The sequence below is a fragment of the Syngnathus acus genome, chromosome 24 (genome assembly GCF_901709675.1).
Source record: "Syngnathus acus chromosome 24, fSynAcu1.2, whole genome shotgun sequence".
In the NCBI taxonomy this organism is placed as follows: Eukaryota; Metazoa; Chordata; class Actinopteri; order Syngnathiformes; family Syngnathidae; genus Syngnathus; species Syngnathus acus.
The window spans coordinates 5,698,418-5,718,534 of NC_051108.1; the positions used below are offsets into that span (position 1 = coordinate 5,698,418).

At 38.9% G+C, this 20,117-nt stretch overlaps 5 protein-coding genes across 8 annotated transcripts in view; 3 read left to right on the forward strand and 2 right to left on the reverse strand.

The window, feature by feature from the left end:
* Nucleotides 1-6,454, forward strand: part of mdn1 (midasin AAA ATPase 1) — a 31,957-nt gene extending 25,503 nt beyond the window's left edge. For both annotated transcript variants that reach the window (XM_037244773.1, XM_037244775.1), the window contains exons 81-102: nucleotides 9-143; nucleotides 218-417; nucleotides 1,082-1,243; nucleotides 1,341-1,475; nucleotides 1,560-1,692; nucleotides 1,759-1,937; nucleotides 2,071-2,196; nucleotides 2,291-2,432; nucleotides 2,620-2,900; nucleotides 2,966-3,121; nucleotides 3,286-3,387; nucleotides 3,487-3,679; nucleotides 3,776-3,949; nucleotides 4,025-4,170; nucleotides 4,311-4,400; nucleotides 4,722-4,837; nucleotides 4,903-5,077; nucleotides 5,211-5,284; nucleotides 5,354-5,468; nucleotides 5,565-5,631; nucleotides 5,763-5,905; nucleotides 5,988-6,454. In XM_037244773.1, coding sequence (XP_037100668.1) covers nucleotides 9-143; nucleotides 218-417; nucleotides 1,082-1,243; nucleotides 1,341-1,475; nucleotides 1,560-1,692; nucleotides 1,759-1,937; nucleotides 2,071-2,196; nucleotides 2,291-2,432; nucleotides 2,620-2,900; nucleotides 2,966-3,121; nucleotides 3,286-3,387; nucleotides 3,487-3,679; nucleotides 3,776-3,949; nucleotides 4,025-4,170; nucleotides 4,311-4,400; nucleotides 4,722-4,837; nucleotides 4,903-5,077; nucleotides 5,211-5,284; nucleotides 5,354-5,468; nucleotides 5,565-5,631; nucleotides 5,763-5,905; nucleotides 5,988-6,173 — 3,230 coding nt within the window. In that variant the 3' untranslated portion in view covers nucleotides 6,174-6,454. The remainder of the gene's footprint in view (nucleotides 1-8; nucleotides 144-217; nucleotides 418-1,081; nucleotides 1,244-1,340; nucleotides 1,476-1,559; nucleotides 1,693-1,758; nucleotides 1,938-2,070; nucleotides 2,197-2,290; nucleotides 2,433-2,619; nucleotides 2,901-2,965; nucleotides 3,122-3,285; nucleotides 3,388-3,486; nucleotides 3,680-3,775; nucleotides 3,950-4,024; nucleotides 4,171-4,310; nucleotides 4,401-4,721; nucleotides 4,838-4,902; nucleotides 5,078-5,210; nucleotides 5,285-5,353; nucleotides 5,469-5,564; nucleotides 5,632-5,762; nucleotides 5,906-5,987) is intronic.
* Nucleotides 6,455-6,761: 307 nt separating this feature from the next.
* On the reverse strand, nucleotides 6,762-7,561 carry lyrm2 (LYR motif containing 2). The gene is made up of 3 exons (XM_037244787.1): nucleotides 7,393-7,561; nucleotides 7,048-7,188; nucleotides 6,762-6,969 (listed from the first exon to the last, which is right to left on the reverse strand). Exons 1-3 carry the CDS (start codon nucleotides 7,435-7,437, stop codon nucleotides 6,874-6,876), a joined length of 282 nt encoding a protein of 93 aa, XP_037100682.1. The 5' UTR covers nucleotides 7,438-7,561; the 3' UTR covers nucleotides 6,762-6,873.
* Nucleotides 7,562-7,890: 329 nt separating this feature from the next.
* On the forward strand, nucleotides 7,891-12,453 carry cfap206 (cilia and flagella associated protein 206). Its single transcript, XM_037244780.1, has 11 exons — nucleotides 7,891-8,157; nucleotides 8,908-8,998; nucleotides 9,181-9,369; nucleotides 9,950-10,114; nucleotides 10,203-10,411; nucleotides 10,554-10,673; nucleotides 10,780-10,978; nucleotides 11,044-11,184; nucleotides 11,659-11,834; nucleotides 11,964-12,101; nucleotides 12,194-12,453. The coding sequence occupies exons 1-11, from the start codon at nucleotides 8,050-8,052 to the stop codon at nucleotides 12,413-12,415; spliced, it is 1,758 nt and encodes a 585-aa protein (XP_037100675.1). The 5' UTR covers nucleotides 7,891-8,049; the 3' UTR covers nucleotides 12,416-12,453.
* A 150-nt stretch (nucleotides 12,454-12,603) lies between these two features.
* ube2j1 (ubiquitin-conjugating enzyme E2, J1) lies at nucleotides 12,604-16,159 on the reverse strand. Of its 2 annotated transcripts, none has more exons than XM_037244784.1 (9): nucleotides 15,840-16,159; nucleotides 15,226-15,269; nucleotides 14,573-14,646; nucleotides 14,358-14,489; nucleotides 14,122-14,206; nucleotides 13,784-13,889; nucleotides 13,483-13,612; nucleotides 13,244-13,372; nucleotides 12,604-13,183 (listed from the first exon to the last, which is right to left on the reverse strand). In XM_037244784.1, exons 2-9 carry the CDS (start codon nucleotides 15,254-15,256, stop codon nucleotides 12,905-12,907), a joined length of 966 nt encoding a protein of 321 aa, XP_037100679.1. In that variant the 5' UTR covers nucleotides 15,257-15,269; nucleotides 15,840-16,159; the 3' UTR covers nucleotides 12,604-12,904. The 2 variants fall into 2 exon arrangements, with proteins under 2 accessions (XP_037100679.1, XP_037100680.1); XM_037244785.1 differs by lacking the exon at nucleotides 15,840-16,159 and adding an exon at nucleotides 15,380-15,574.
* Nucleotides 14,907-19,201, forward strand: rad51 (RAD51 recombinase). 2 transcript variants are annotated; one of them, XM_037244783.1, is made up of 10 exons: nucleotides 14,907-14,977; nucleotides 16,528-16,616; nucleotides 16,987-17,124; nucleotides 17,430-17,547; nucleotides 17,626-17,717; nucleotides 17,795-17,889; nucleotides 17,977-18,090; nucleotides 18,380-18,509; nucleotides 18,596-18,717; nucleotides 18,782-19,201. In XM_037244783.1, exons 2-10 carry the CDS (start codon nucleotides 16,530-16,532, stop codon nucleotides 18,903-18,905), a joined length of 1,020 nt encoding a protein of 339 aa, XP_037100678.1. In that variant the 5' UTR covers nucleotides 14,907-14,977; nucleotides 16,528-16,529; the 3' UTR covers nucleotides 18,906-19,201. The 2 variants fall into 2 exon arrangements, with proteins under 2 accessions (XP_037100678.1, XP_037100677.1); XM_037244782.1 differs by lacking the exon at nucleotides 14,907-14,977 and adding an exon at nucleotides 16,280-16,444.
* The last annotated feature ends 916 nt before the right edge of the window (nucleotides 19,202-20,117 follow it).

Genomic DNA, 20,117 nt, shown 5'->3' on the forward strand with positions numbered 1-20,117 from the left:
GTTTTCAGATGACCTGTCTGCATTCTGTTCCGAGTTTTCTGCTGATCTGGACACAACCATAAAGAACTTGCTGTACGCTGTCCAGACACTTGTAAAGAGAAGGGAGACAAATGAGAAAAGCGCTCAGGAAGTTGGCAAGATAGGTGAGAATAATGCTTCCAAAAGATAACCAGTGTCATTCTTTGTATTTAACATGTGATTTGATTTTTCAAATCAGATCCAGTGAATGATAGCAAAGAGGTAGACAAAGAGGATGCGGGAGACTTACTGAAGCCAAAACACTTCACCCATCACTTGGAAGAGGAGCTGGCAGCAGATGTGGAGGCTCTGTGTGTGGGAGATGTGAACGCCAAGCTGGAGAGGCTCCTCAGCTGCTTAAAGATACACACAGACTCTTTTAAGACGCAGAAGCTCCAGGTTTGAGAGTTTTGTCAAATATATTGTCTTGTCTAGTTAGTGATTTGAAACGTAAGTTGGTACTGCGCTCACATGATTTTTTTCCCCCCCTATTATTTTTATTTATTTTTTTCCTTGAGCTCAGTTAATGAAATGCTTACCGTATTTTCCGGACTATAAGGCGCACCTAAAAACCTTAAATTTTCTCAAAAGTCGACCGTGCGCCTTAGAGTCCGGTGCGCCTTATATATGGACCAAATTCCGGGCCGCATTTGGCCCGCGTCTAAATTTAAACTGGCCCGAAGCATTGTGTCATAAAATCAATCATAAGTGGCCCGCTGAAGACTGAGAATCATGAATCAAAAAGACTATGGATCATTATTTTGTGATTATAAAGTAATTTATTGCGTCTGAAGTTGAAATAAAAAAGATAAAATGGAGAATGATTTGATTTGGATTAAAAATCTGACATGATGCATTAATGGTGCGCCTTATAGTCCGGTGTGCCTTATATAAGGACAAAGTTTTAAAATGGGCCATTCATTGAAGGTGCGCCTTATAGTCCGGTGCGCCTTATAGTCTGGAAATTACGGTGATCTGTTAATCGTGTCCCTATAATTTTTTGGTGTAATTTTTTTCCCCTTGAGCTCAGTTAATGAAATGCTTCATCTGTTTGTCTTTTCAGGAGGTAAACAGAGCGTGCAGGATGCTAGTGCGTGTGGAGCCTCTGCTGGGGATTTACTCAGACCTGGTCCGTTACTTCCTGTCTGCGTCTGTGGGAGTGCACAGATGCACTGCCAAACTGCTCTCAGTGTTGGCTAACGTCTTCACTGAGCTCGCTCAGAAGGTACAAAATCAACAAATGTCCACATTGTCGCCGTTCAGTTAGTTATTTAGAAATTGAATCATGTCCTCATTCATTTTCATTTCACGGTTCTCCTTAGGGTTTCTGCTTGCCTCAAGAACTAACACCTGGAGAAGGTGAAGGTGCCACTGAGTTTCATGATTATGAGGGTGGCGGAATTGGTGAAGGCGAAGGCACCAAGGATGTCAGTGAAACAATTTCCAGTGAAGATCAGGTCAACTTCATATGTTACAGTTAATTTCCAGTAATGGATGTTTAATAAAAATGTATTTAAACTACTGGTTGAATTATATTTAAGGTGGAGGACACCTTTGCGGAGGGTCAAGAGAAGGAACATAAAGATGAGAAGAAAATGAAAGCAGAAGACAATGCTGTTGAGATGTCCGAGGACTTTGATGGCCAAACACATGATGGTGATGAAAATAGTGCTGGTATGTAAATTCATATCTTTCGAATGCTCTTCTTCGAACAATGATTTATACATCTCTGACTTACAGATGAAGATGAGTCGGATAAAGAGAATGACCAGGAGGAGATGGATAAAATGATGGGTGATCTGGGTGATGGACAGGCAGAAACTCTCGATGAGAGAATGTGGGGTGGGGACGATGAAGAGGAGGATGATGAAGGAGGAAGTGACAAAGAGGACGAGTCTTCCCACCAGGGCATGGACCAGGTACCAAATTCTAAATTAAACTTAGTTTCATGACTACTACAACTTTTACTAAATTAGAGGAAGAGTTAAATACTCTTCGAATTATTAAAAAAAAAAAAAAAAATCATAATCTTGTACCTTCACACCTGTTTAGTCTGAATCCGTATTAGCTGCGAAGGAAGACAACTTGGATGCTACTGAAGGTGATAAAAATGAAGAAAAACATAATGACCAGGCGGAGGCTGATGGGAAAGACAAAATCAACGAACAAAGAGATGAGGTAAGCATCCGAGAATGTTTATTCTGAGAAATTCAAACGTACCTCTTAATGTGCTTTGATACATTTCCATTTTTTGTTTTTTTCTGTTTACTAGAGAGATTTTGATGAGAATGAAGTGGATCCTTATCATGGCCAAGAAGATAAAAGACCTGAACCCGAGGCTATGGAGCTACCTGACGATCTTAACCTGGACCAGGTTGATGAGATGGGTGACGATGGAGAAGGTGAAGGAGATGGTGAGCCTTGTTCTTGTTGAAGACCACATTGGTCCATTCCTTTTTAATAGAAAGAAAAATAAAGAAAGAAAGAAAATCTTGGATAAAGTTGATATTGCATGATATGGATCCTTTAAAAAAAAAAAAGAACTATACTTTTCTTAATTAACATTTTTCACACTGTCTCCATTTTATTATTATTTTTCAGAAGAACATCCATTTGATATTGACGAGCAAGCGATCGCCGCAGAAGAGAATGGAGACGGACCGAAAGAGGGAGATGAGGAGCAGGAGGGAAATGAGCAGTTAGAGGAAGACAAGTTAACCCAAGAAGACGATGACCACAGAGACCCGGAATCAAAGACTGAAACGGAAACGAGTGATGATATCCAAACCGAAGACAAAGAAGATGATCTAGCAACCGAAGACAAAGAATCAAAAACAGATGAGAATCCGTCCGTTCCAAAAGAGGAAGGGACCGATCTTAAGGTAAAGATATGAACGGCTTGCTCGCCGTGACGGTTTTAGCTTGAATGTGCCACCCTTGCCTACAGGAGGATGGTGACGCTAAGGATGATGTGGAAGAACAGCCGGAGCCAGCTGAGAGGAAAGATCACAGCACTGATGGGCAAACCGGAGAGGAGAATTTCCAGAGTGATACTGCTGTGGAGCTGGCTGGAGAGGCATCAGAGAGAGATCAAGCAAAAGAGGTGGGATTTGATGTTAGCATGAATTAAGGTCTTTGGATAACGTAATGTTTTTCAATCGCTTGACTATCGCTTTTAGGTTTTGGTTGTCTTGTCTATGTCGACAGCTTTTTGAAATGAATGGAAAAACTGTTCTTCAATACTTTCCCGTATACTTGATTTCATAGGAGTGCGGGACTGGAGCAGCTGATGCTAACCAATCAGAAGGTCACCAGTCAAAACTGTCTTCCAGTATGGCGTCACAGTCGCTGACACATAACAACACTCAGGTAGTGTTGTTTGGAATTCTGTCTTCCTGTGAGCTTTTACATTTTTCTCATCTTTTTTTTTTTTTTTTACAATGAGTTTTGTCGAAATATGCATTTCAGAGCTTTAAAAGAAAACCGGGACAAGCAGACAATGAGCGTTCGACGGGTGACTACAGTGAGTTTATTAACAAGCGTCTTCGTACGTTGGAGAGCTCGCGCGAGAGGATGCAAGACAGCGGGCAACGTGAAACTAAACAAGAATCGGATCTATATGAACATATCAGCGACGGGGCCTACGATAGACAAACATACGGTTCGTAGCAACTACATCGTGAACTGAATTATTAATGTGCGGTATGAAGACGTATTTTTCCGAAATCCAATTGATATGTTTGTTGAATGCTCCCAGATGTTGCCAATACAGATCAGGAAGCAGCAGAGTGTCAACAGGTCAAAGATGGAAATCAGGACGAGGAGGATCTTTCAATGCAAATGGAGTACCAAGAAGATGATCTTCAAGATGCTGATGTTCAGGAACTTAAACATAAGCAGCTGGATACAACAGAGGCCATACAGGCGCAAGGTGCTGCTACTTGGGTCTTCATCCAACTGCACACATTAGGATACAACTGCATACATTATTTTTTTTTTCTTACAGAGAATGCAGAGATGCATCCGCAGAAGACGGAAAATAAAGACAACGAATGGGAGCACATCAGGCATCCCAGAGATGGAGAGGAAGCTGAGAAAAACACAGAATCGACTTTTCACACAATTCCTCTGATGCTCCTAGAAGCAACGCAGGTGCACCATCTGGTTGTTTTTCCAGGACATGTGATGAAACAACAAAAAATGCAGCTTTACTCACCCATCTGCACCATTCACATAATTTTGGCATTTATTTTATTTTATTTATTTATATTTATGTGTTTGTTTGTTTTCAGCAATTAGACAGAAACCCAGAGGACATCAGGAGCAAGATGGAGGTGCAATTATCAGTGTGGCAAAATATGACTCCAGGAACGCAGGAGGAGGTGTGTACCAACGTCTTCATAACGTAGTACTAAAGTTTGATGAAAATATGACACTGGGCAGTATGTGTTGAAGGAGAAGAGTGATCTTTTTACTGAAATAATTTTTTGGGGAGAGATTTATGGTCAAAATTCTTCCTGAGCATTGTGTAGGTAGTTTGAGACGCTTTATTTATAATGGAACAATAGTGGTGACTTTATGATGATCAGATCATATTTGATGAAAAATTTATGCAGAAATCCAAAGTGTCCACATCCTGTTCTTTGCAACTGTTTGTAACAAATTTTGAATGACGGATTGATAACTTTAAATTGATTTTGTAGGAGAGTGCAGCAGCTTACATGTGGCGGCAATACAAGACAATGACTTCCCAATTATCCCAACAACTATCGGAGCAGCTACGCCTTATTTTGGAGCCGACGCAAGCTGCGAAGCTCAAGTGGGTATAAATTTACTCATCCTATTTTGACAAACATTTTTTTTCAATATTCTACTCTTCTTCAGAGGTGATTACCGCACAGGAAAACGACTCAACATGAGAAAAGTCATCCCTTACATTGCCAGTCAGTTCCGCAAGGACAAGATCTGGTTGAGGAGGACAAAGCCTAGTAAAAGAGATTACCAGATCTGCCTGGCTGTGGATGATTCCTCCAGTATGGTGGACAACCATTCCAAACAGGTAAACCCTGCTCATCAGAGTTTGCACAGTCCATCCATCCTTCTGTTTATTATTGAAGAATTGCTCCTAGAACACCGAAGAAAATTATAATTAAAAAAATAATAGTAATTATAGTTACATACATGTCTTCCAGCTGGCGTTTGAATCACTGTCAGTGATTGTCAATGCGCTCACTCTTCTGGAAGTTGGACAAGTGTCCGTTTACAGGTATGGCCATTTTCGGACCTATTTCCGGATTGCATGTGAATGAAATATTGCTTTGTTCTCTTTGTTTAGTTTTGGTGAGGAGGTGCAGCTTCTCCACCCATTTCAGCAGCAATTCAATGATGATTCCGGAGCTCGGATCCTCCGATTGTGTAAATTCCAGCAGAAGAAGACTAGAATTGCTCAGGTGGGAATTTAGCTCACTGGACAAAACATTTGAGTTTTCGTGCAAGTTTAATTTCTAGGCATACCTAATTTATTATGCCTTTATTTTCCTGTACAGTTCCTAGAGAGTGCCACCGATATGTTGGTTGGAGCACGAAAGCAGATTTTAAGATCTACAAATTCAGGTGATAACTTACACATTGAGCCATCATATGAATTCATCTCATCCTCTTAAAAACAAAAAAAACAAAAAAAAAAAACACGGAGCTCATGTCTCTCATATTTTGTGCCTTAAACTTCACCCGCTGCTCCACAGAAACAGCCCAGCTTCTGATCATCGTATCAGACGGTAGGGGATTGTTCCTGGAAGGCAAAGAGCGTGTGACGACAGCAATACAAAGAGCACGCAGTGCAAATGTTTTCCTTATCTTTGTGGTACTTGACAATCCCAACTCCCGGGTAAGTTTCTTATTTTTCAGTCCATATATATTTCTACCTATTTCTGAATACATTTGATGCAATCTGTGGTGGTCTGATGCAGGACTCCATCCTGGACATCAAGGTGCCATTATTTAAAAGCCCAGGAGAACTACCAGAGATCCGCTCCTACATGGAGGAGTTTCCATTTCCTTTCTACGTCATACTACGAGATGTGAATGCCTTGCCTGAGACCCTGAGCGACGCACTAAGGCAGTGGTTTGAACTTGTCACGACTGCCGACCAGTGAGCCGACCAGGTGACATTTATAACGAAAAACAATTTGAACACTTTACTCAATATGGACTGATAATGGACTGATGAAGATAGTAAAGTTGTTCCTATGTTGCTTAAGAGAAAAGATGACTTGCTGCTCTAAATGTTTTTTTATATACATATATATATAAATTATTGCAGTTTGTCATTTACCATTTCATTTTTGTCTTATTACATCACATTTGTAAATTACCATAATTATGAATTGTGATAGAATTTTGTGAAACATCTTGGTAAAATCATATATTCCCCTTACGCTGTGTTTCTATGTGTTTTATTTAAGTGAAGACAATAACCAACATTTATTGTGAACATAAAAAGTGAACTGTGGGATTTTTTTTTTTATGTCAGTGGCCTGCCCCAAACTTTATTAGCATGTGTATTTTCCCATGGGAGAGAAACAAAAAGTGTGCTTTGGGAAAATAAATCTTCCGACTGACTGTATAAAAAATGGCCAAATTATTTGGGGTAGGGGTTACTTTCAGTATCTGGCCAGGCATCTTGATGTTTGTTAATAGTGTGTGTGTAGTAGGTGCCATTGCATAGTAACTCCAAAGCATACGTTTGCGTAATAACATTTTTACTGGTTCAAGCCATGTTCATTCATCCTTGAAGTGATTCCAAGTCAAAACAGTAGTTTCTATCAGTTTTCAGGAAGTCGAGAAGAGTAATCCTCAGAGGTTTTTTGAATTGTTTCCAGCCAATGCCAGGGACATTTGAAGCTCCTCCAGGTGCTTGTTTGCTTGTGTGATCATCATACGGATGGCATCCTGATGCAACGATCAGAGGGAAAACATCAGCACATTTATCATGGCAGGTCTACTTGAAATTGTGAATATAATTTCTACCTGGTCTGTGGTATTCTGGTTCCTCTTAAATTCAGATTTTGCCCAGTCTTTGAGGTACTTCCTGTCAGTCTCATTTGGCACATGTTTTATAGTCCTCAACATTTTTCTATATATCCCCAAGACGTTCTGCCTCTGTAAAAACTAAGAGGGGTCGGGGGGATTCAGATGCAAAATGATTGGCCATTCAATTAATGATAGTGATTAAGTTGCTTGTCAAGGTACCATGAGTTCACCTTGTCAAACTAATTAAAATATTTTCCAATTACCATGGTCGCTACGATGTAAACTGTGAAGTCTTTACGTATGAATCATGTTTAATATTGATTATGCGTGTGCAGTATTTACCTGTTTTAAAGAAAGTGCAGTAGACGGTATTTTTGACGTTGTCATCTCTGGCAGACAAATATATTGTATATATCGTAAATATGTCGCCTTATCCCTTTCGTGCACTTGTTCCACACTTTTGCTGGGCTTCCATTACTGGCATGGAATATTACCCACAATCCATTGCGGATTTGACGAATCTCGCGAGACATCGGCGATACTCGGGAGAATTTGTTGTCCTGTGCCGAAAAACGATATATTTTTAAGCGTAAATATCAACAGATTGATTCAAAACGTTTTACTTGGTTATTTTTTATTTTTTAAAGGAGTTTGTTCTTAAAAAATAGCAGCGGACGAAACTGGACAAAGTGAGACTGAAACGCTGTGGCGACCCCAATGGGGAACAGCCGAAAGGTTTCTCCAAAGGTTTAATGCTTTCATTTACTTATTTTTTGCATGTTTTTTCCCTTAGTGTGGGTAGGTTTAGCTAATCCTGAATTACCAGAATCAATAATTATTCCTGCCAGATGGAATCAAATCTCAAAAAGATAACCTTTAGCGCACTCTACCGGACTGAGTCTCTAGTCAGCCCGCTGTTGCTATGACGACCGTTTCCTGCCAACAAGTCAAAACTGAAGTTGCAGCAAGCACGATTATAATATTTTCACGATTCTAAAAATGTCTCGGGCTCTGGCTGTAAGTGTTGTTGAAGCCATCATTCGGGAATTGGTACACGAGTGTACCATGAGAGGAGCTTCTCCACCGATAGATTTAATTCATTTGAAGGTAAGAAACACATTTATTGCAATCGTTTTTGGTAGATTAGACCGGGAATTAGTCTGTATCATTTGTACAGATGTAATAAACCAAGCATAAATGTGCCCAATACATTTATTACCGGCGATGACACTCCTTGGAAATTGACATTTTATTATCCTTACATATCAGCAGCTTATTTTACATTGATTAAATAAACGCACGTCATTTTACACTTTACCGTAACGTGTGTTTTTGACTCATTTGTGAGCGTCGTCGAGTCTCCCGTAACACCAAAAATAATTGCTGATGATTAAAAAGTGATTAAAAATATTGCATCTACGGTAGCAACACTATGCAAGTAAGAAGGCGACACCTACAACTAAGGTAACAACGCAGGTAAACGTGCATCAACGACTCTGACGTGTGGAAGAATGTGACGACATAAAAATGGATTCTGTCACTTACTGACAGCGAACAGAAGTCATATATAATTGCCAAAATGCTGCGCGTAAAAAAGTGACCAAGACTCAAGAAAACCAAAAGCATCCAAGGTTGCAAAGATGATCGCATCAATATCTATAGGCGACTGTGCACGCTCCGTAAAGGTAATGGATATGGGAAACTTTCGCCACGGTTGTAAAACTTATAAAAGAGAAAAACTCCTTCTATTGAGGCTGGAGTCGAAAGCATGTTGCGTTACCTTTAAGTTACACACAAAAAAATAACCTCAAATCTTTATTTACAGTATTAGTTTGATAATATATTTTTTTTTTACAGATGTGCACGGAGACACCTCCAGCCACATACAGTCCTTCCATTGACACAATCAAGATGCAAGTCTATTTTGACATGAATTACAAGACTAGACGTAAGTGAGAGTTTTTCCAAGTTGCACAATTTGTCATATGTTACAGTTAGGGCTATCAGTTTAATGCGAAACAAACTATTATTTCCAAACATCCTGAGGTGACAAAAAAAATGACAATACATTGATGTGTTCAACTTATCAACAAAATGAATATCTCAACCGTGACAGTATTTTCTACACAGGAGAGTTCCTTAAGGGAATCAGCTGGATGCTGGGGACGAGACTAAACCAAGTGAGCAGAGAGATCACTGACAGCAGGGTGAAATCCAAAGAGCAATTAGATGCCCTCTACCGTAAAATCATCACATATATCCTGCTAGGCTCTGGCATGGGCTCTCCTTCAGATGCCAGCTCTGTGCAAGAGGCTACAGGTAAACACGATAACTAAAGTACCGTGTTGGCCCGGATATGCGACTGTGTTTTTTGCATTGAAATAAGACTGAAAAAGTGGGGGTCGTCTTACATTCGGGGTCTAGACATTATACCCATTTACAATGTTAGATGGTGCCAGATATTTTTCAAGCGAATGCTGAACTTAACTCCCCAGGCCAAAGTGAACCCCTGTCACGAAGAAGAAAAAGAAAATAGCGGTAGCACGAAGAAGAAAAATAAAAAATAGCGGTAAGAAAGAAAATAAGAGAAGAAATAACAGAAAATGAAAAGAACAGAAGCCGTTCAATTACAAATGTGATTGCACTTTAGTTTACATATTTAAATTTTCAGATATTAAGATGTGATAGACAGTTTTTGCATGATTTGAATGAGGCTTTTTCTTTCCAAAATATTTTGTTTCAGATGTACTGTAATTATTTTCTGTATAAAAATCAGATTTGGTGTTCAAAAAGTCTTTTTTCCAACTTGAGTCTTGAAAATGAGGGGGTCGTCTTATAATCAGCGTCGTCTTATATTCGGGCCAATACGGTATGTATGCTCACATTGTGCTTGTATCAGTTGCCTTGCAGAGCATTTTCCCATCAAGTGAACGCGGAGCCTTTATGATCCTCCCAAAGCGAGATAAGGAGCAGCAGCTTTCTGAGCTCATGATGACTGTCACGGGAATTCGACTCTTCAACAAAGCTAGCAAGAAAGAACAGGAGACAAACTTTTCGGAATTAAGTATGAGACAGCATCAACTCATACTGGAATTGTGGCATGTCTTATAAATACAGTATTACCATAATTTTCTTTTTTTAACACTTTGCAGTGCCTCCAGCTCTCGCTGAAGCGCTTTCGGCCACCGGTGATGCCATAGAGGTCGAGCTGAGTGCCTCCCAAAGTTTGGCGTGGAACTACACAGCATTGTTAGAAAAGTATCGTGGCAGTTGGCCTGAAGAATATGACGTGTCCCCGGTTCAGCTAACACAAGCACTCTACAATGTCAGGCAAAGTGAAACATTTCTCCGTGTGTTACTGGTGAGCAAACATTTATTTTATTTATATATATATATATATATATATATATATTTATTTATTTTTCCTGATCTGGTTATATTTTGCATTGTTTCTTTGCAAAAAAAATAAATAAATTGATATGGCGTTCACTTTCTACCAACAGGCTGATTCACATTTATGTGTAAAAAGAATCGAAATCTTACAGAAGGACATCTCATCACAAATGTACTTGCTGAAAACATCTGTGCAGCCCAAGACGCCTATGCTCACCGCAAAAGTTTTTGTAAGTTATTTGGCGATGGCTATAAGAATAAATAATGACAATGTGTTATAGACATTATTACTGTTGCTATTATTAAGACTGTTATTATTCACTTTTTTTTTTCCAGCCATTGTTGAAGGACCTGTCAAAACTATGGTCAGAACTTCAAGATGAAGCAGAGCTGCTGAACATTTTAAACAACATTGCACTCAGATTGCAGTTCTTCCGTACCTCTCCGGACAATATTTTTCCCAAACATCCTTTGGGGAAACTACTGGAGGGAATAGAAGTAAAAACAGACAAACAAAGAATGGATGAGCACATAGGTATGGCTGGCAGTAGCAAATCATTTGACCAGAATATAAATTGTAAACTGAATTTCTTCAAACAGGCGAGTACATTGACCCATCACAGATGAAGGAGCACGAGTGGCTCCACCCTGAATCTGCTGACATGCTTATTGACCTCCCATTGCAGTATAATGGATTCTGTGGCTACACCCTTGTTAACAATGATGGTCTTATTCTTCCAGGTAACAGAACTTTATGGTACCAATAATATATGATCAGATCAAATAAAGCCTGGCTTCACAGCATTTACCAGAACAGACAAGTAAGAAAAAAATTAGGGGTGCTAATTGAGTTGATAAATTATAAATCAATGATTAAACACAATAAATCGGCAAATTTACTCATCACATATGCGCGAGAAGATTTTACTTGCACCGTCTTGAATCGAGAGGCCAAATGACTGATTTGTGTACAGCCACTAAAACGAGTACAATAATAAATAAACTATCAAAATGCATCCATTAATCTTACAGAAATATTCATAATGGAATTTTAAATTTTATTCATCTCCCTGACACATATCAAATTCAGTCATAAGAGTGCTACAATGCCTTGGTAAATGTTTTTTTTTTTTTTTTTTTTAAACGTGTGCAATGTCACATGCTATATTATAACTAAACATAAGAACGTCTTCACATGTGACATTCCCCTCATAGGGAATCCATACATTGGTGTGCTCAAGTACAAGGAGAAACTGTATGTCTTCATCTCCAAAGAAGCTGCTATAAAATTTGCCTACAACGCTGATCACTTCATTGAACTGGTGACAGAAAAAGCCAAGAGTTCACCTGAATTGATTCATCTTCTCAAACTCCATCAAACTCCATCTTACGTAAGATATTTGTAGTACAATTGCACTCTGTAAATTGTGTGCAATCTCAGGTTACAACCTACCACCATCTCCATCATTCAAGGCATCAAATCATAACACAGATAAATTAATGCTTTAGATGTTTTACAGGTGCAAGCAGGAAAGAAGCCACTACTTGTGAGTAAGTCCGAGAGCTGGACTCAAACAGATCTTCACGTAATGGCGACAAATATTGTGAAGTCATATGAATGGAATGAGTGGGAACTACGAAGGTCAGCTATCAAACTGGTAAGTCCGAATATTCAATCATTAATATTTTACATCAATTCAGGCCTCAACTTGGAGAAAATGGGATGATCATTAATACTTGAAAATTCTAGGCAGATCTTCGGACAACAGTCACACATTCAACTCAAACCCATCTGAGCCACATGAGACGGGAAAATGACACTCAAACATGGCTCCCCAAGCAGGTTGGTTGTCAAACGAAGAGAGATGGTCAGACAGGTGTCCCGAAACCTCAGATATTCCTGGCTGGCCTTAGAGGATGCAGAGGCGGAAAAATGGAAAAAGTCAACCTTACCAGATCTATTAATGAATAATTGGTGTCTTACCAAATAAATTGAAGCGATACCTTGCATTTTGAGATGTTTTTTATTTATTGTCTCGTTTCTTGAAGGCCTTAAATGACAAATTGGTAGAGATGACGAGTTACCTGATTTAAGTGCTCGCTAAACCTGCAGGTATGATTGTATCTTAAAATATGAAGTATCGCAAGGTGTCAAAAATATAAAACAAAAATAAGCCTGATGGCAAAATCATTTATTTACAGATACACAATTATGGAACGTGCTGTGAGCGACATCGGCTCGATTTGAAACAACTTTTAATACGAAAGCTGTGATTTCAAATCCAAAGCAATGCAACCATGCCATCTCTCATTTGTCATTTGTTCTGTAAAAGCTTGAATTTCACCTAGCTGGGCTTCCACCTCTTCCTGTTGAAAAGACCAACATGGCAGTATATTCTAGCGGTAGTATGAAGGGGCTACAATAGGATTGATAATAATAGGAGGTGAGAATAAGTAATAGCTAGGAAAAGTCATAATCAAACTTGTAGTCATGGGCCAGGTAAATCCTACGGAAAATAAGTGCAGCCAGGATCAGAGAGAGCACCACTATAAGCATAGCAGAGCCTGCGTGGCTCTCATCTTGTGCCTCGTGGACCCCTGCAATTAAAGGTGGTCTGTTTGGGGCTTCTCTGTTGTCTCTTTGAGCATGCCGGACACGACGCTGCCGTGGACTGTGAGGATGATCAGTGTCCAAAGGAGTTTGCGGCCTTTCCACTCTCGCAGCTGCTGACACTTCTGCCTGTAGAGGAAGATAAATAAATTGATAGTGTACTTCCTATTTCTCAGAGACAAACCATACCTGCTCAGTCTGGGGCGGATCGACAACTGCGTCGCCTGAAGAATTCGGGGAGGCTTCCTGGGTAAGATTGGAAACCTTGGTGTCAACGTCACTCTGGTTCCCCGTTTTACTGGATGAACTTGAGTCTGCCTGAAGTTAGAATAAACATTTTGACAATGCTTGACTTTACATCCACAGCTTAAACAAAAACACTTTATTTAAAGGTCCCAAATTCCAGGACCACCCACTTTATTTTGTACCTTGTAGTTCATTTGTTGAGCGAAATCATTTGCCATGTGGTCCTCTGGGCTGAGGTTGCTGTTTGGGGTCAGAGGCAGGAGTGCTGAGCGCAATGTACAACTACATGTCTCGCAGCAAAAATCCTGGGACCTGCAAAAGAAGAAATTTAATATAACCAGGGGTTCACATAAAGTGCTTCCAGTGAATTATGCATGCCAAAAACACATTTTCATTACTTTTGTTAATTTTTTATCAAAGGGAGATGTTTGAAATGTCACTAAACCAAAACATATCTATTGAGCATTTAATTGAAAATCGTACTTTTTGGCAAGGACCCTCCGCTCTTCTGGTGTATAATCAAGAGATCCAATTGCACCCTCTCCTTTTGTTGGCATGAATCCAATTATGGCAATTAGAGCAGTCCGTACTGAAATATAAACAGAAAAATTCAAGTAAACATAACAAAAAAAACATTAAAAGTAAAAACAGCAGACTATTTTAAGAATGAAATAATTATCCTAACTTTAAAGGTCAGCGTATAAATTATTCCCTGTTAGCTGCAATGATGTGTTGCAACTGTCTTGAGAATTGTTTTTATTTATTACAATATTATATTATACATAATGGTATTTGAACACGTACATAAGTAAGAAACCTACTGCTCCATGAAGGCTGCCATGTCTCTGGATGGTGACCCGATATACTCAGACAGATCTTCTTCCCGATTTCAAATCTTCCATTAGCCTGGGTATGTGCAAAGAAGACAAATAGTGGATTGAGTTACTAGACATGACCTGAGGTTTGTTGTTTCTCTTTAAAGCATGATGGTCAAAATGTGAAACACTCTGGATTTTACTGCTGCACGTACATGATATTAATCTGAAGTGTGTCTTACTGTGAGAAGAATAATGCTGGGAGGCTTCATTGGATACTCCGGGGGAAGCACAATCCTGCCATGGTAGATGCCACCATCAAAATCTGAATCTGGGGGTCCACGTACGGAGAAGTGCCATTCAAATAGGTTATCCTAAAAGGTCACGTTAAAGTAGATTATGTTGAGCACATGCTTACCATAAATCTGAAAAAAATAAAATGGTCCCACAAACTTACTTCCAATGGCTGGGCATGGTAGTGCTCTGTGGGCTCTCTCAATTCAGCAGCCTCTTTCATCAACCTCTTCACCGCTAGTCAAATAAATAAAAACATGGATATGTTAAATGGATTGCAAATGTAGATGGGTGGTTGTCAAAAAAAAAAAAATGGTCCAGGAGTATGAAATGAGAGCCCAAAATGAACTTGTTCAAAAAAAATTCTTTTTTTTTATTTGTTACTATTTACAATTTCTTTCAGCCAACCGGAAGTTGTACACAAGAAGTTTTGTTTCACGTGTTTATTGAAAGATTGAACAGTTATGCCGTTTAACAATTTCCATGTATTATGTGTCGAATCTGCAGACAAGAAACACAAGATTACTGCTGACCTAGCTTTAAGCCACATCCGGATTCGTAACACTAGGTTTAGTGAATCTTATTCTAACTCTACTCAAATATTATAACCTGTGGTCATGGAAATTCAATTTTCAAAACATTCCAAACCATAAGATAGAAAAAAAAAAAAAAAGGTAACTTGCGAGTGTAAGACATGTTTGAAATATACGCATTCACTCGATGATGTCGACTATTTTGGGGGTGAATGGACGTAACAAACACGTCATTCTACTGAGGTTTAAATAGTGTAGCACACTGGGTGGAAATGCAACTTACCAGGACTCTTGAGGTTATATTTACTCTCCATAATCTTCAGTCACCTGCAATAAAATATACCGTCGCAGTTAAACTGTAAAATCGCTATTTAAATCAGTCAAATTCGTATAGGTTAGCTAAATTGAGCTATTTAGTCAGCATTAGTGAGCCTCACGATCTACTGAAAGCTTGGTCGGATCGATCATTTGTCACGCACTCAGGCATAAAACGTATTACGTCTAATTTCAGACGTCACAAAATAAAATATGATATCCGTTTTAAACCGAGTTTTAAAACGTCCCTAGCTGTTTGCGTGACATCAAACATTAAACTCGAAAGTAGGGGGAGCCCACTGGACTAAAACAGTTTAGCACATAGACTTGTGTACTAGATCCTCCCTTGAAAATATTGGCATGATAATAAATACATTATTACGTCAGCCATATTGGATGTGGAGGAATGACTCAAAACAAATGGACTGAATTTTATAAAGCGACAACATATAGAGTGCTCTGAACTAATAATGCATGGAGGAACATAGGTGAATTATCACCAGACACAGATGTATTTTTTTATGCTATAATGGGAAAAAAAAGAGTGATAAAGGTAAAGCCAGAAGAAAGATCTGCACTAACCTCTTGGGAAGATTATGGAGAGGATGGTCAATAGCAGGTTAGGGTCAGTGACTGCTGGAAGGTCCCTATTGTTTTTGTAAAAAATATTATTATTAAGGCCCAACCAGCAAACGCTTCGAGGACCCTGTCATTGTTCTTCTCCATAAAGACTAACATTTCTGAGGAACTAAACGAGCGGTGATTGCTGTGGGGAACCTTTATTTTTTATTATTATTATTATTATTTTATAATCATTATTATTATTATTATTATTTTGTGATTGCACGCAAAAAAACGAAGCAGATCATTTACACTAGCTGTCACGATCGTTTGTTTGTATCTAGGTGAAGATCCGGAAGTGCGATGCGGCATTTCCGTTTTCCTGCTTTATATGTCGCGACGATGATATATAACTTGAAGTTGTGCGAGAGTTCGTGCTCGATAAACGTGATGTCTTCGTCCAATCAAAATCCACATGGTAAGAACTGACGTCGTTAGTACACGTTCGAGCGGGAACTCGAATTATATACCAAAGACAAAATAGAATTTAACCGGGATTGATACAACTTTGGCCTTAACAAATTCTGCCTCCAATTGTGCACCACAATCGGAACCCTTGCGTTTAGGTAAATCTGTTTGTTAGTCTTAGCTGATTTTGAGTTGCAGTAGATCCGCTGTTTTCCGTGATTCATTGCGTTTTTCAATTTAGATATGGCGATGAGATGTGAGGGTGCAGTAGTTGAAAATGAATTTGAAGAGGAAGAAAACTGTGGGCCACAGCCTCTTAGCAGACTAGAGGTATGTAATCGTTTTTTTATAATTCATTTTTTATTGATTTTTCCATTGATATAACAACAAACCTATCCACATAAAAATAATGTAAACAAACCAACCCCTAAACAGAACTGACAGGAAAGAAGGCAGTACACCACTTCTATAACTCTGTGTGTGTGTGTGTGTGTGTGTGTGTGTGTATGTATATATATATATATATATATATATATATATATATATATATATATATATATATATATATATATATTCACTGCACACACACACATTTCTTTCTCCCCCTTGGAATTTTTATCTTTGTAGATCTTATGGCAATCTGTTTTGTAACATCTTTGATTTCACCCCTACTTTTTGTGTCATTCAAATTTTTCTGCAGCAATTTGGAATAGGTGCCAGTGACATCAAGAAACTGGAGGAAGCAGGTTTCCACACTATTGAGGCTGTGGCCTATGCTCCAAAGAAGGAGCTGCTTAACATAAAAGGAATTAGTGAAGCCAAAGCTGATAAAATCAGAGTAAGTTTTCATTTGTGGAATTATGTTGTTGTTGTTTTTTCAGGGCTACAATAAATAGCCAATATTGATAAAAATTGAAGTTGGACAGTCACAACAAGCTTTGTGGTTCTGTAATGGCCAATGAAATATGAAACACAAAATTTAATGCCCCACCCTTTACAATATTTCAATTAGACTTGTAAACAATCAGACTTATTTTACAGTTTTTATAAAATGGCAGTTTTTGTTCCAATTGATTTGATGCAGCTATTAACCCATTATCACATGCTGAGTCATTCTGCTAACTCAACTGATTTGCTCTGCAGGCTGAATCAGCAAAGCTGGTACCTATGGGCTTCACTACAGCCACCGAGTTCCACCAGAGAAGAGCAGAAATCATCCAAATCTCTACAGGGTCGAAGGAATTGGACAAGCTCCTACAGGGTGTGTAAATATTTAGACATTTGGACACTCGAAAAAGAAGTAAAAAGCAAACACTTCTACTTTCTGTTTCTCTTGAAGGTGGTATCGAGACTGGTTCCATTACAGAGATGTTTGGGGAGTTTCGGACAGGGAAGACCCAACTGTGCCATACTCTCGCTGTCACATGTCAGGTACCATCTTATTTGTTTGAATGTCAAATGACATCATTTTTTGGTTATTATGGCAATTTTCTTTGTCCATCCCACAGTTGCCTATGGATCAAGGAGGTGGAGAAGGTAAAGCCATGTACATTGACACAGAGGGAACCTTCAGACCAGAGAGACTCCTGGCTACAGCCGAAAGGTGATCGGGGAGATGATATATTGTACCATTAATAAAATGTCAAATAAAAATGAAGGATTTGTCCAGTAACTGTTTTGGATCAACTAGGTATGGGCTGGTGGGCAGTGATGTTCTGGACAACGTGGCCTACGCTCGAGCTTTCAACACGGATCATCAGACGCAGCTACTGTATCAGGCATCTGCCATGATGGCTGAGTCCAGGTCAGTTTGGAAAAAGGATTTGTGATTATTTTTTTATTTTTTTTATTTCGGCACCAATTAAGTTAGGCAATGTTTTGGACCAATGGTTCGTTGTGTTCTGAATGGTAGAGAATTCAACTGTCAAATTATTGCAGCAAGCCAAACAGCTGTTTTATTGTGAATTTGTTTTGGACAATCGAATTTCTTTCATCCATGTACTAAAAGTTAAAAAAAAAAAAAGAGAAAAGTCTTTTGAGGGGCCTGCAATGTATTTGAATTGTAAGCCTTTGCATTTATCTGGTCTTGACAGATATGCTCTACTAATAGTCGACAGTGCCACAGCTCTGTATAGAACGGACTACTCAGGCCGAGGTGAGCTGTCAGCCAGACAAGGACACTTGGGACGCTTTCTTCGTATGCTGCTCAGGCTGGCTGACGAGGTATGGTGCCATGATTAATTATATGTATTTATGATCTGTCAATTGTACGCATTTATTAATCTTTTTCGAACCTGTCTTCACAACAGTTTGGTGTTGCAGTGGTAATAACCAACCAAGTGGTTGCACAGGTAGATGGTGCTGCCATGTTCTCTGCTGATCCAAAGAAGCCAATCGGGGGCAACATTCTGGCTCATGCATCCACGACACGGTAACTGAATTGATTAAAAAAAGGCCCTGTTTACACCCTGTTACATCATTCGTTTTCCTTGCAGATTGTATCTGAGAAAAGGCAGAGGAGAAACAAGAATATGTAAAATCTACGATTCACCTTGCCTACCTGAGGCGGAAGCCATGTTTGCCATTAATGCTGATGGAGTGGGGGATGCTAAAGACTGAAGATGTTGCGCATCAAACATGATAAAAGTGTCTAAACAAACTCCTAAAAAAAAACATCTGTGATGTGGTAAGAACTATTTCTGCCAGGAAAACTAAAATCTGTTAAGGTCAGACTGAGTCAACGTGGAGGTTGAAGCTGCTGCGTGTGTGTGCTCGCGCGTGTGTCTGTGTATACATGTGTGCATGAATAATTTAAGTTGCAGTATATGACAAAATAAACAATATGAAAATAGCTAAGTAGCTGATGTGTGATTGCATTCTGATTAATGATGCTCTCACTGAGTAAAGATTTTTGTTTCCAAGATACTAAGACGTAATCTCCTTATGTCCGTTTGTGTATGAGTGCTTCATACATTTACTCCTATCCTCGAATTATTTCAAATGTTTACAAAATGGCAGAAAGACACACACTGTTTCTTTGTCATCGGATGACGCGTTGAAGCCATGCTCCGCCGAGGTCCCTGCGGGGTGAACGACGCATCTTCATTGAGACAAGCGTCAGATAGTAAACAAATATACTGAAATATTATAGAATATTAGTTAAGCAAAGGTTTATTGACTTTTTTTTTTTTTCAATTGTGTTTTTTTTTAAACATTTTTGTGGTTTACATGTCCATCAATCTGCTTTACAAAATAAACATTGATTTGTTGACTTTTTCATCCGCTGTTGTTAATATTAGTACAATATATTTGTTGTACGCTAGATGGCGGCATTCACCTTCCATCTTCCTGGACGATCAACGCGGCTCTAACTTGACCTCGAAAACTTGAGGTAACTTGCAAGCCTATCAAACACTTTCAGCTTCAAATACAACAGCATATTCACTGCCATGAGAAAGAGGGAACAGATTATGTGTGCACTATATTATATTTTTTGTCATGTAGGTCATCAACCAGCCTGAAAAATGTATTCTGGTTGCATTTACATATAGAGGAGATAATGGGCCTACTATGTGGTCAGTGTGCCATTTCTGTTGGGTGGGAGTTTCCAGCTATACAGCTAGGGGAAGCAGCACAGGATGTCCTTTTCCACATTCCTTCAGGATAGAATAGCTCGGTGTGCGTGGTGGACTTTATCATATTTTTGTTACAGTTCAATATCTTAATCAGACCACTGCATTCAGTCATTAATGCTGTTGTTTTATTTATGTATTATATTTTAATATTAATTATATTTAATTAATATTATTATTATGATATATATATTTTTTA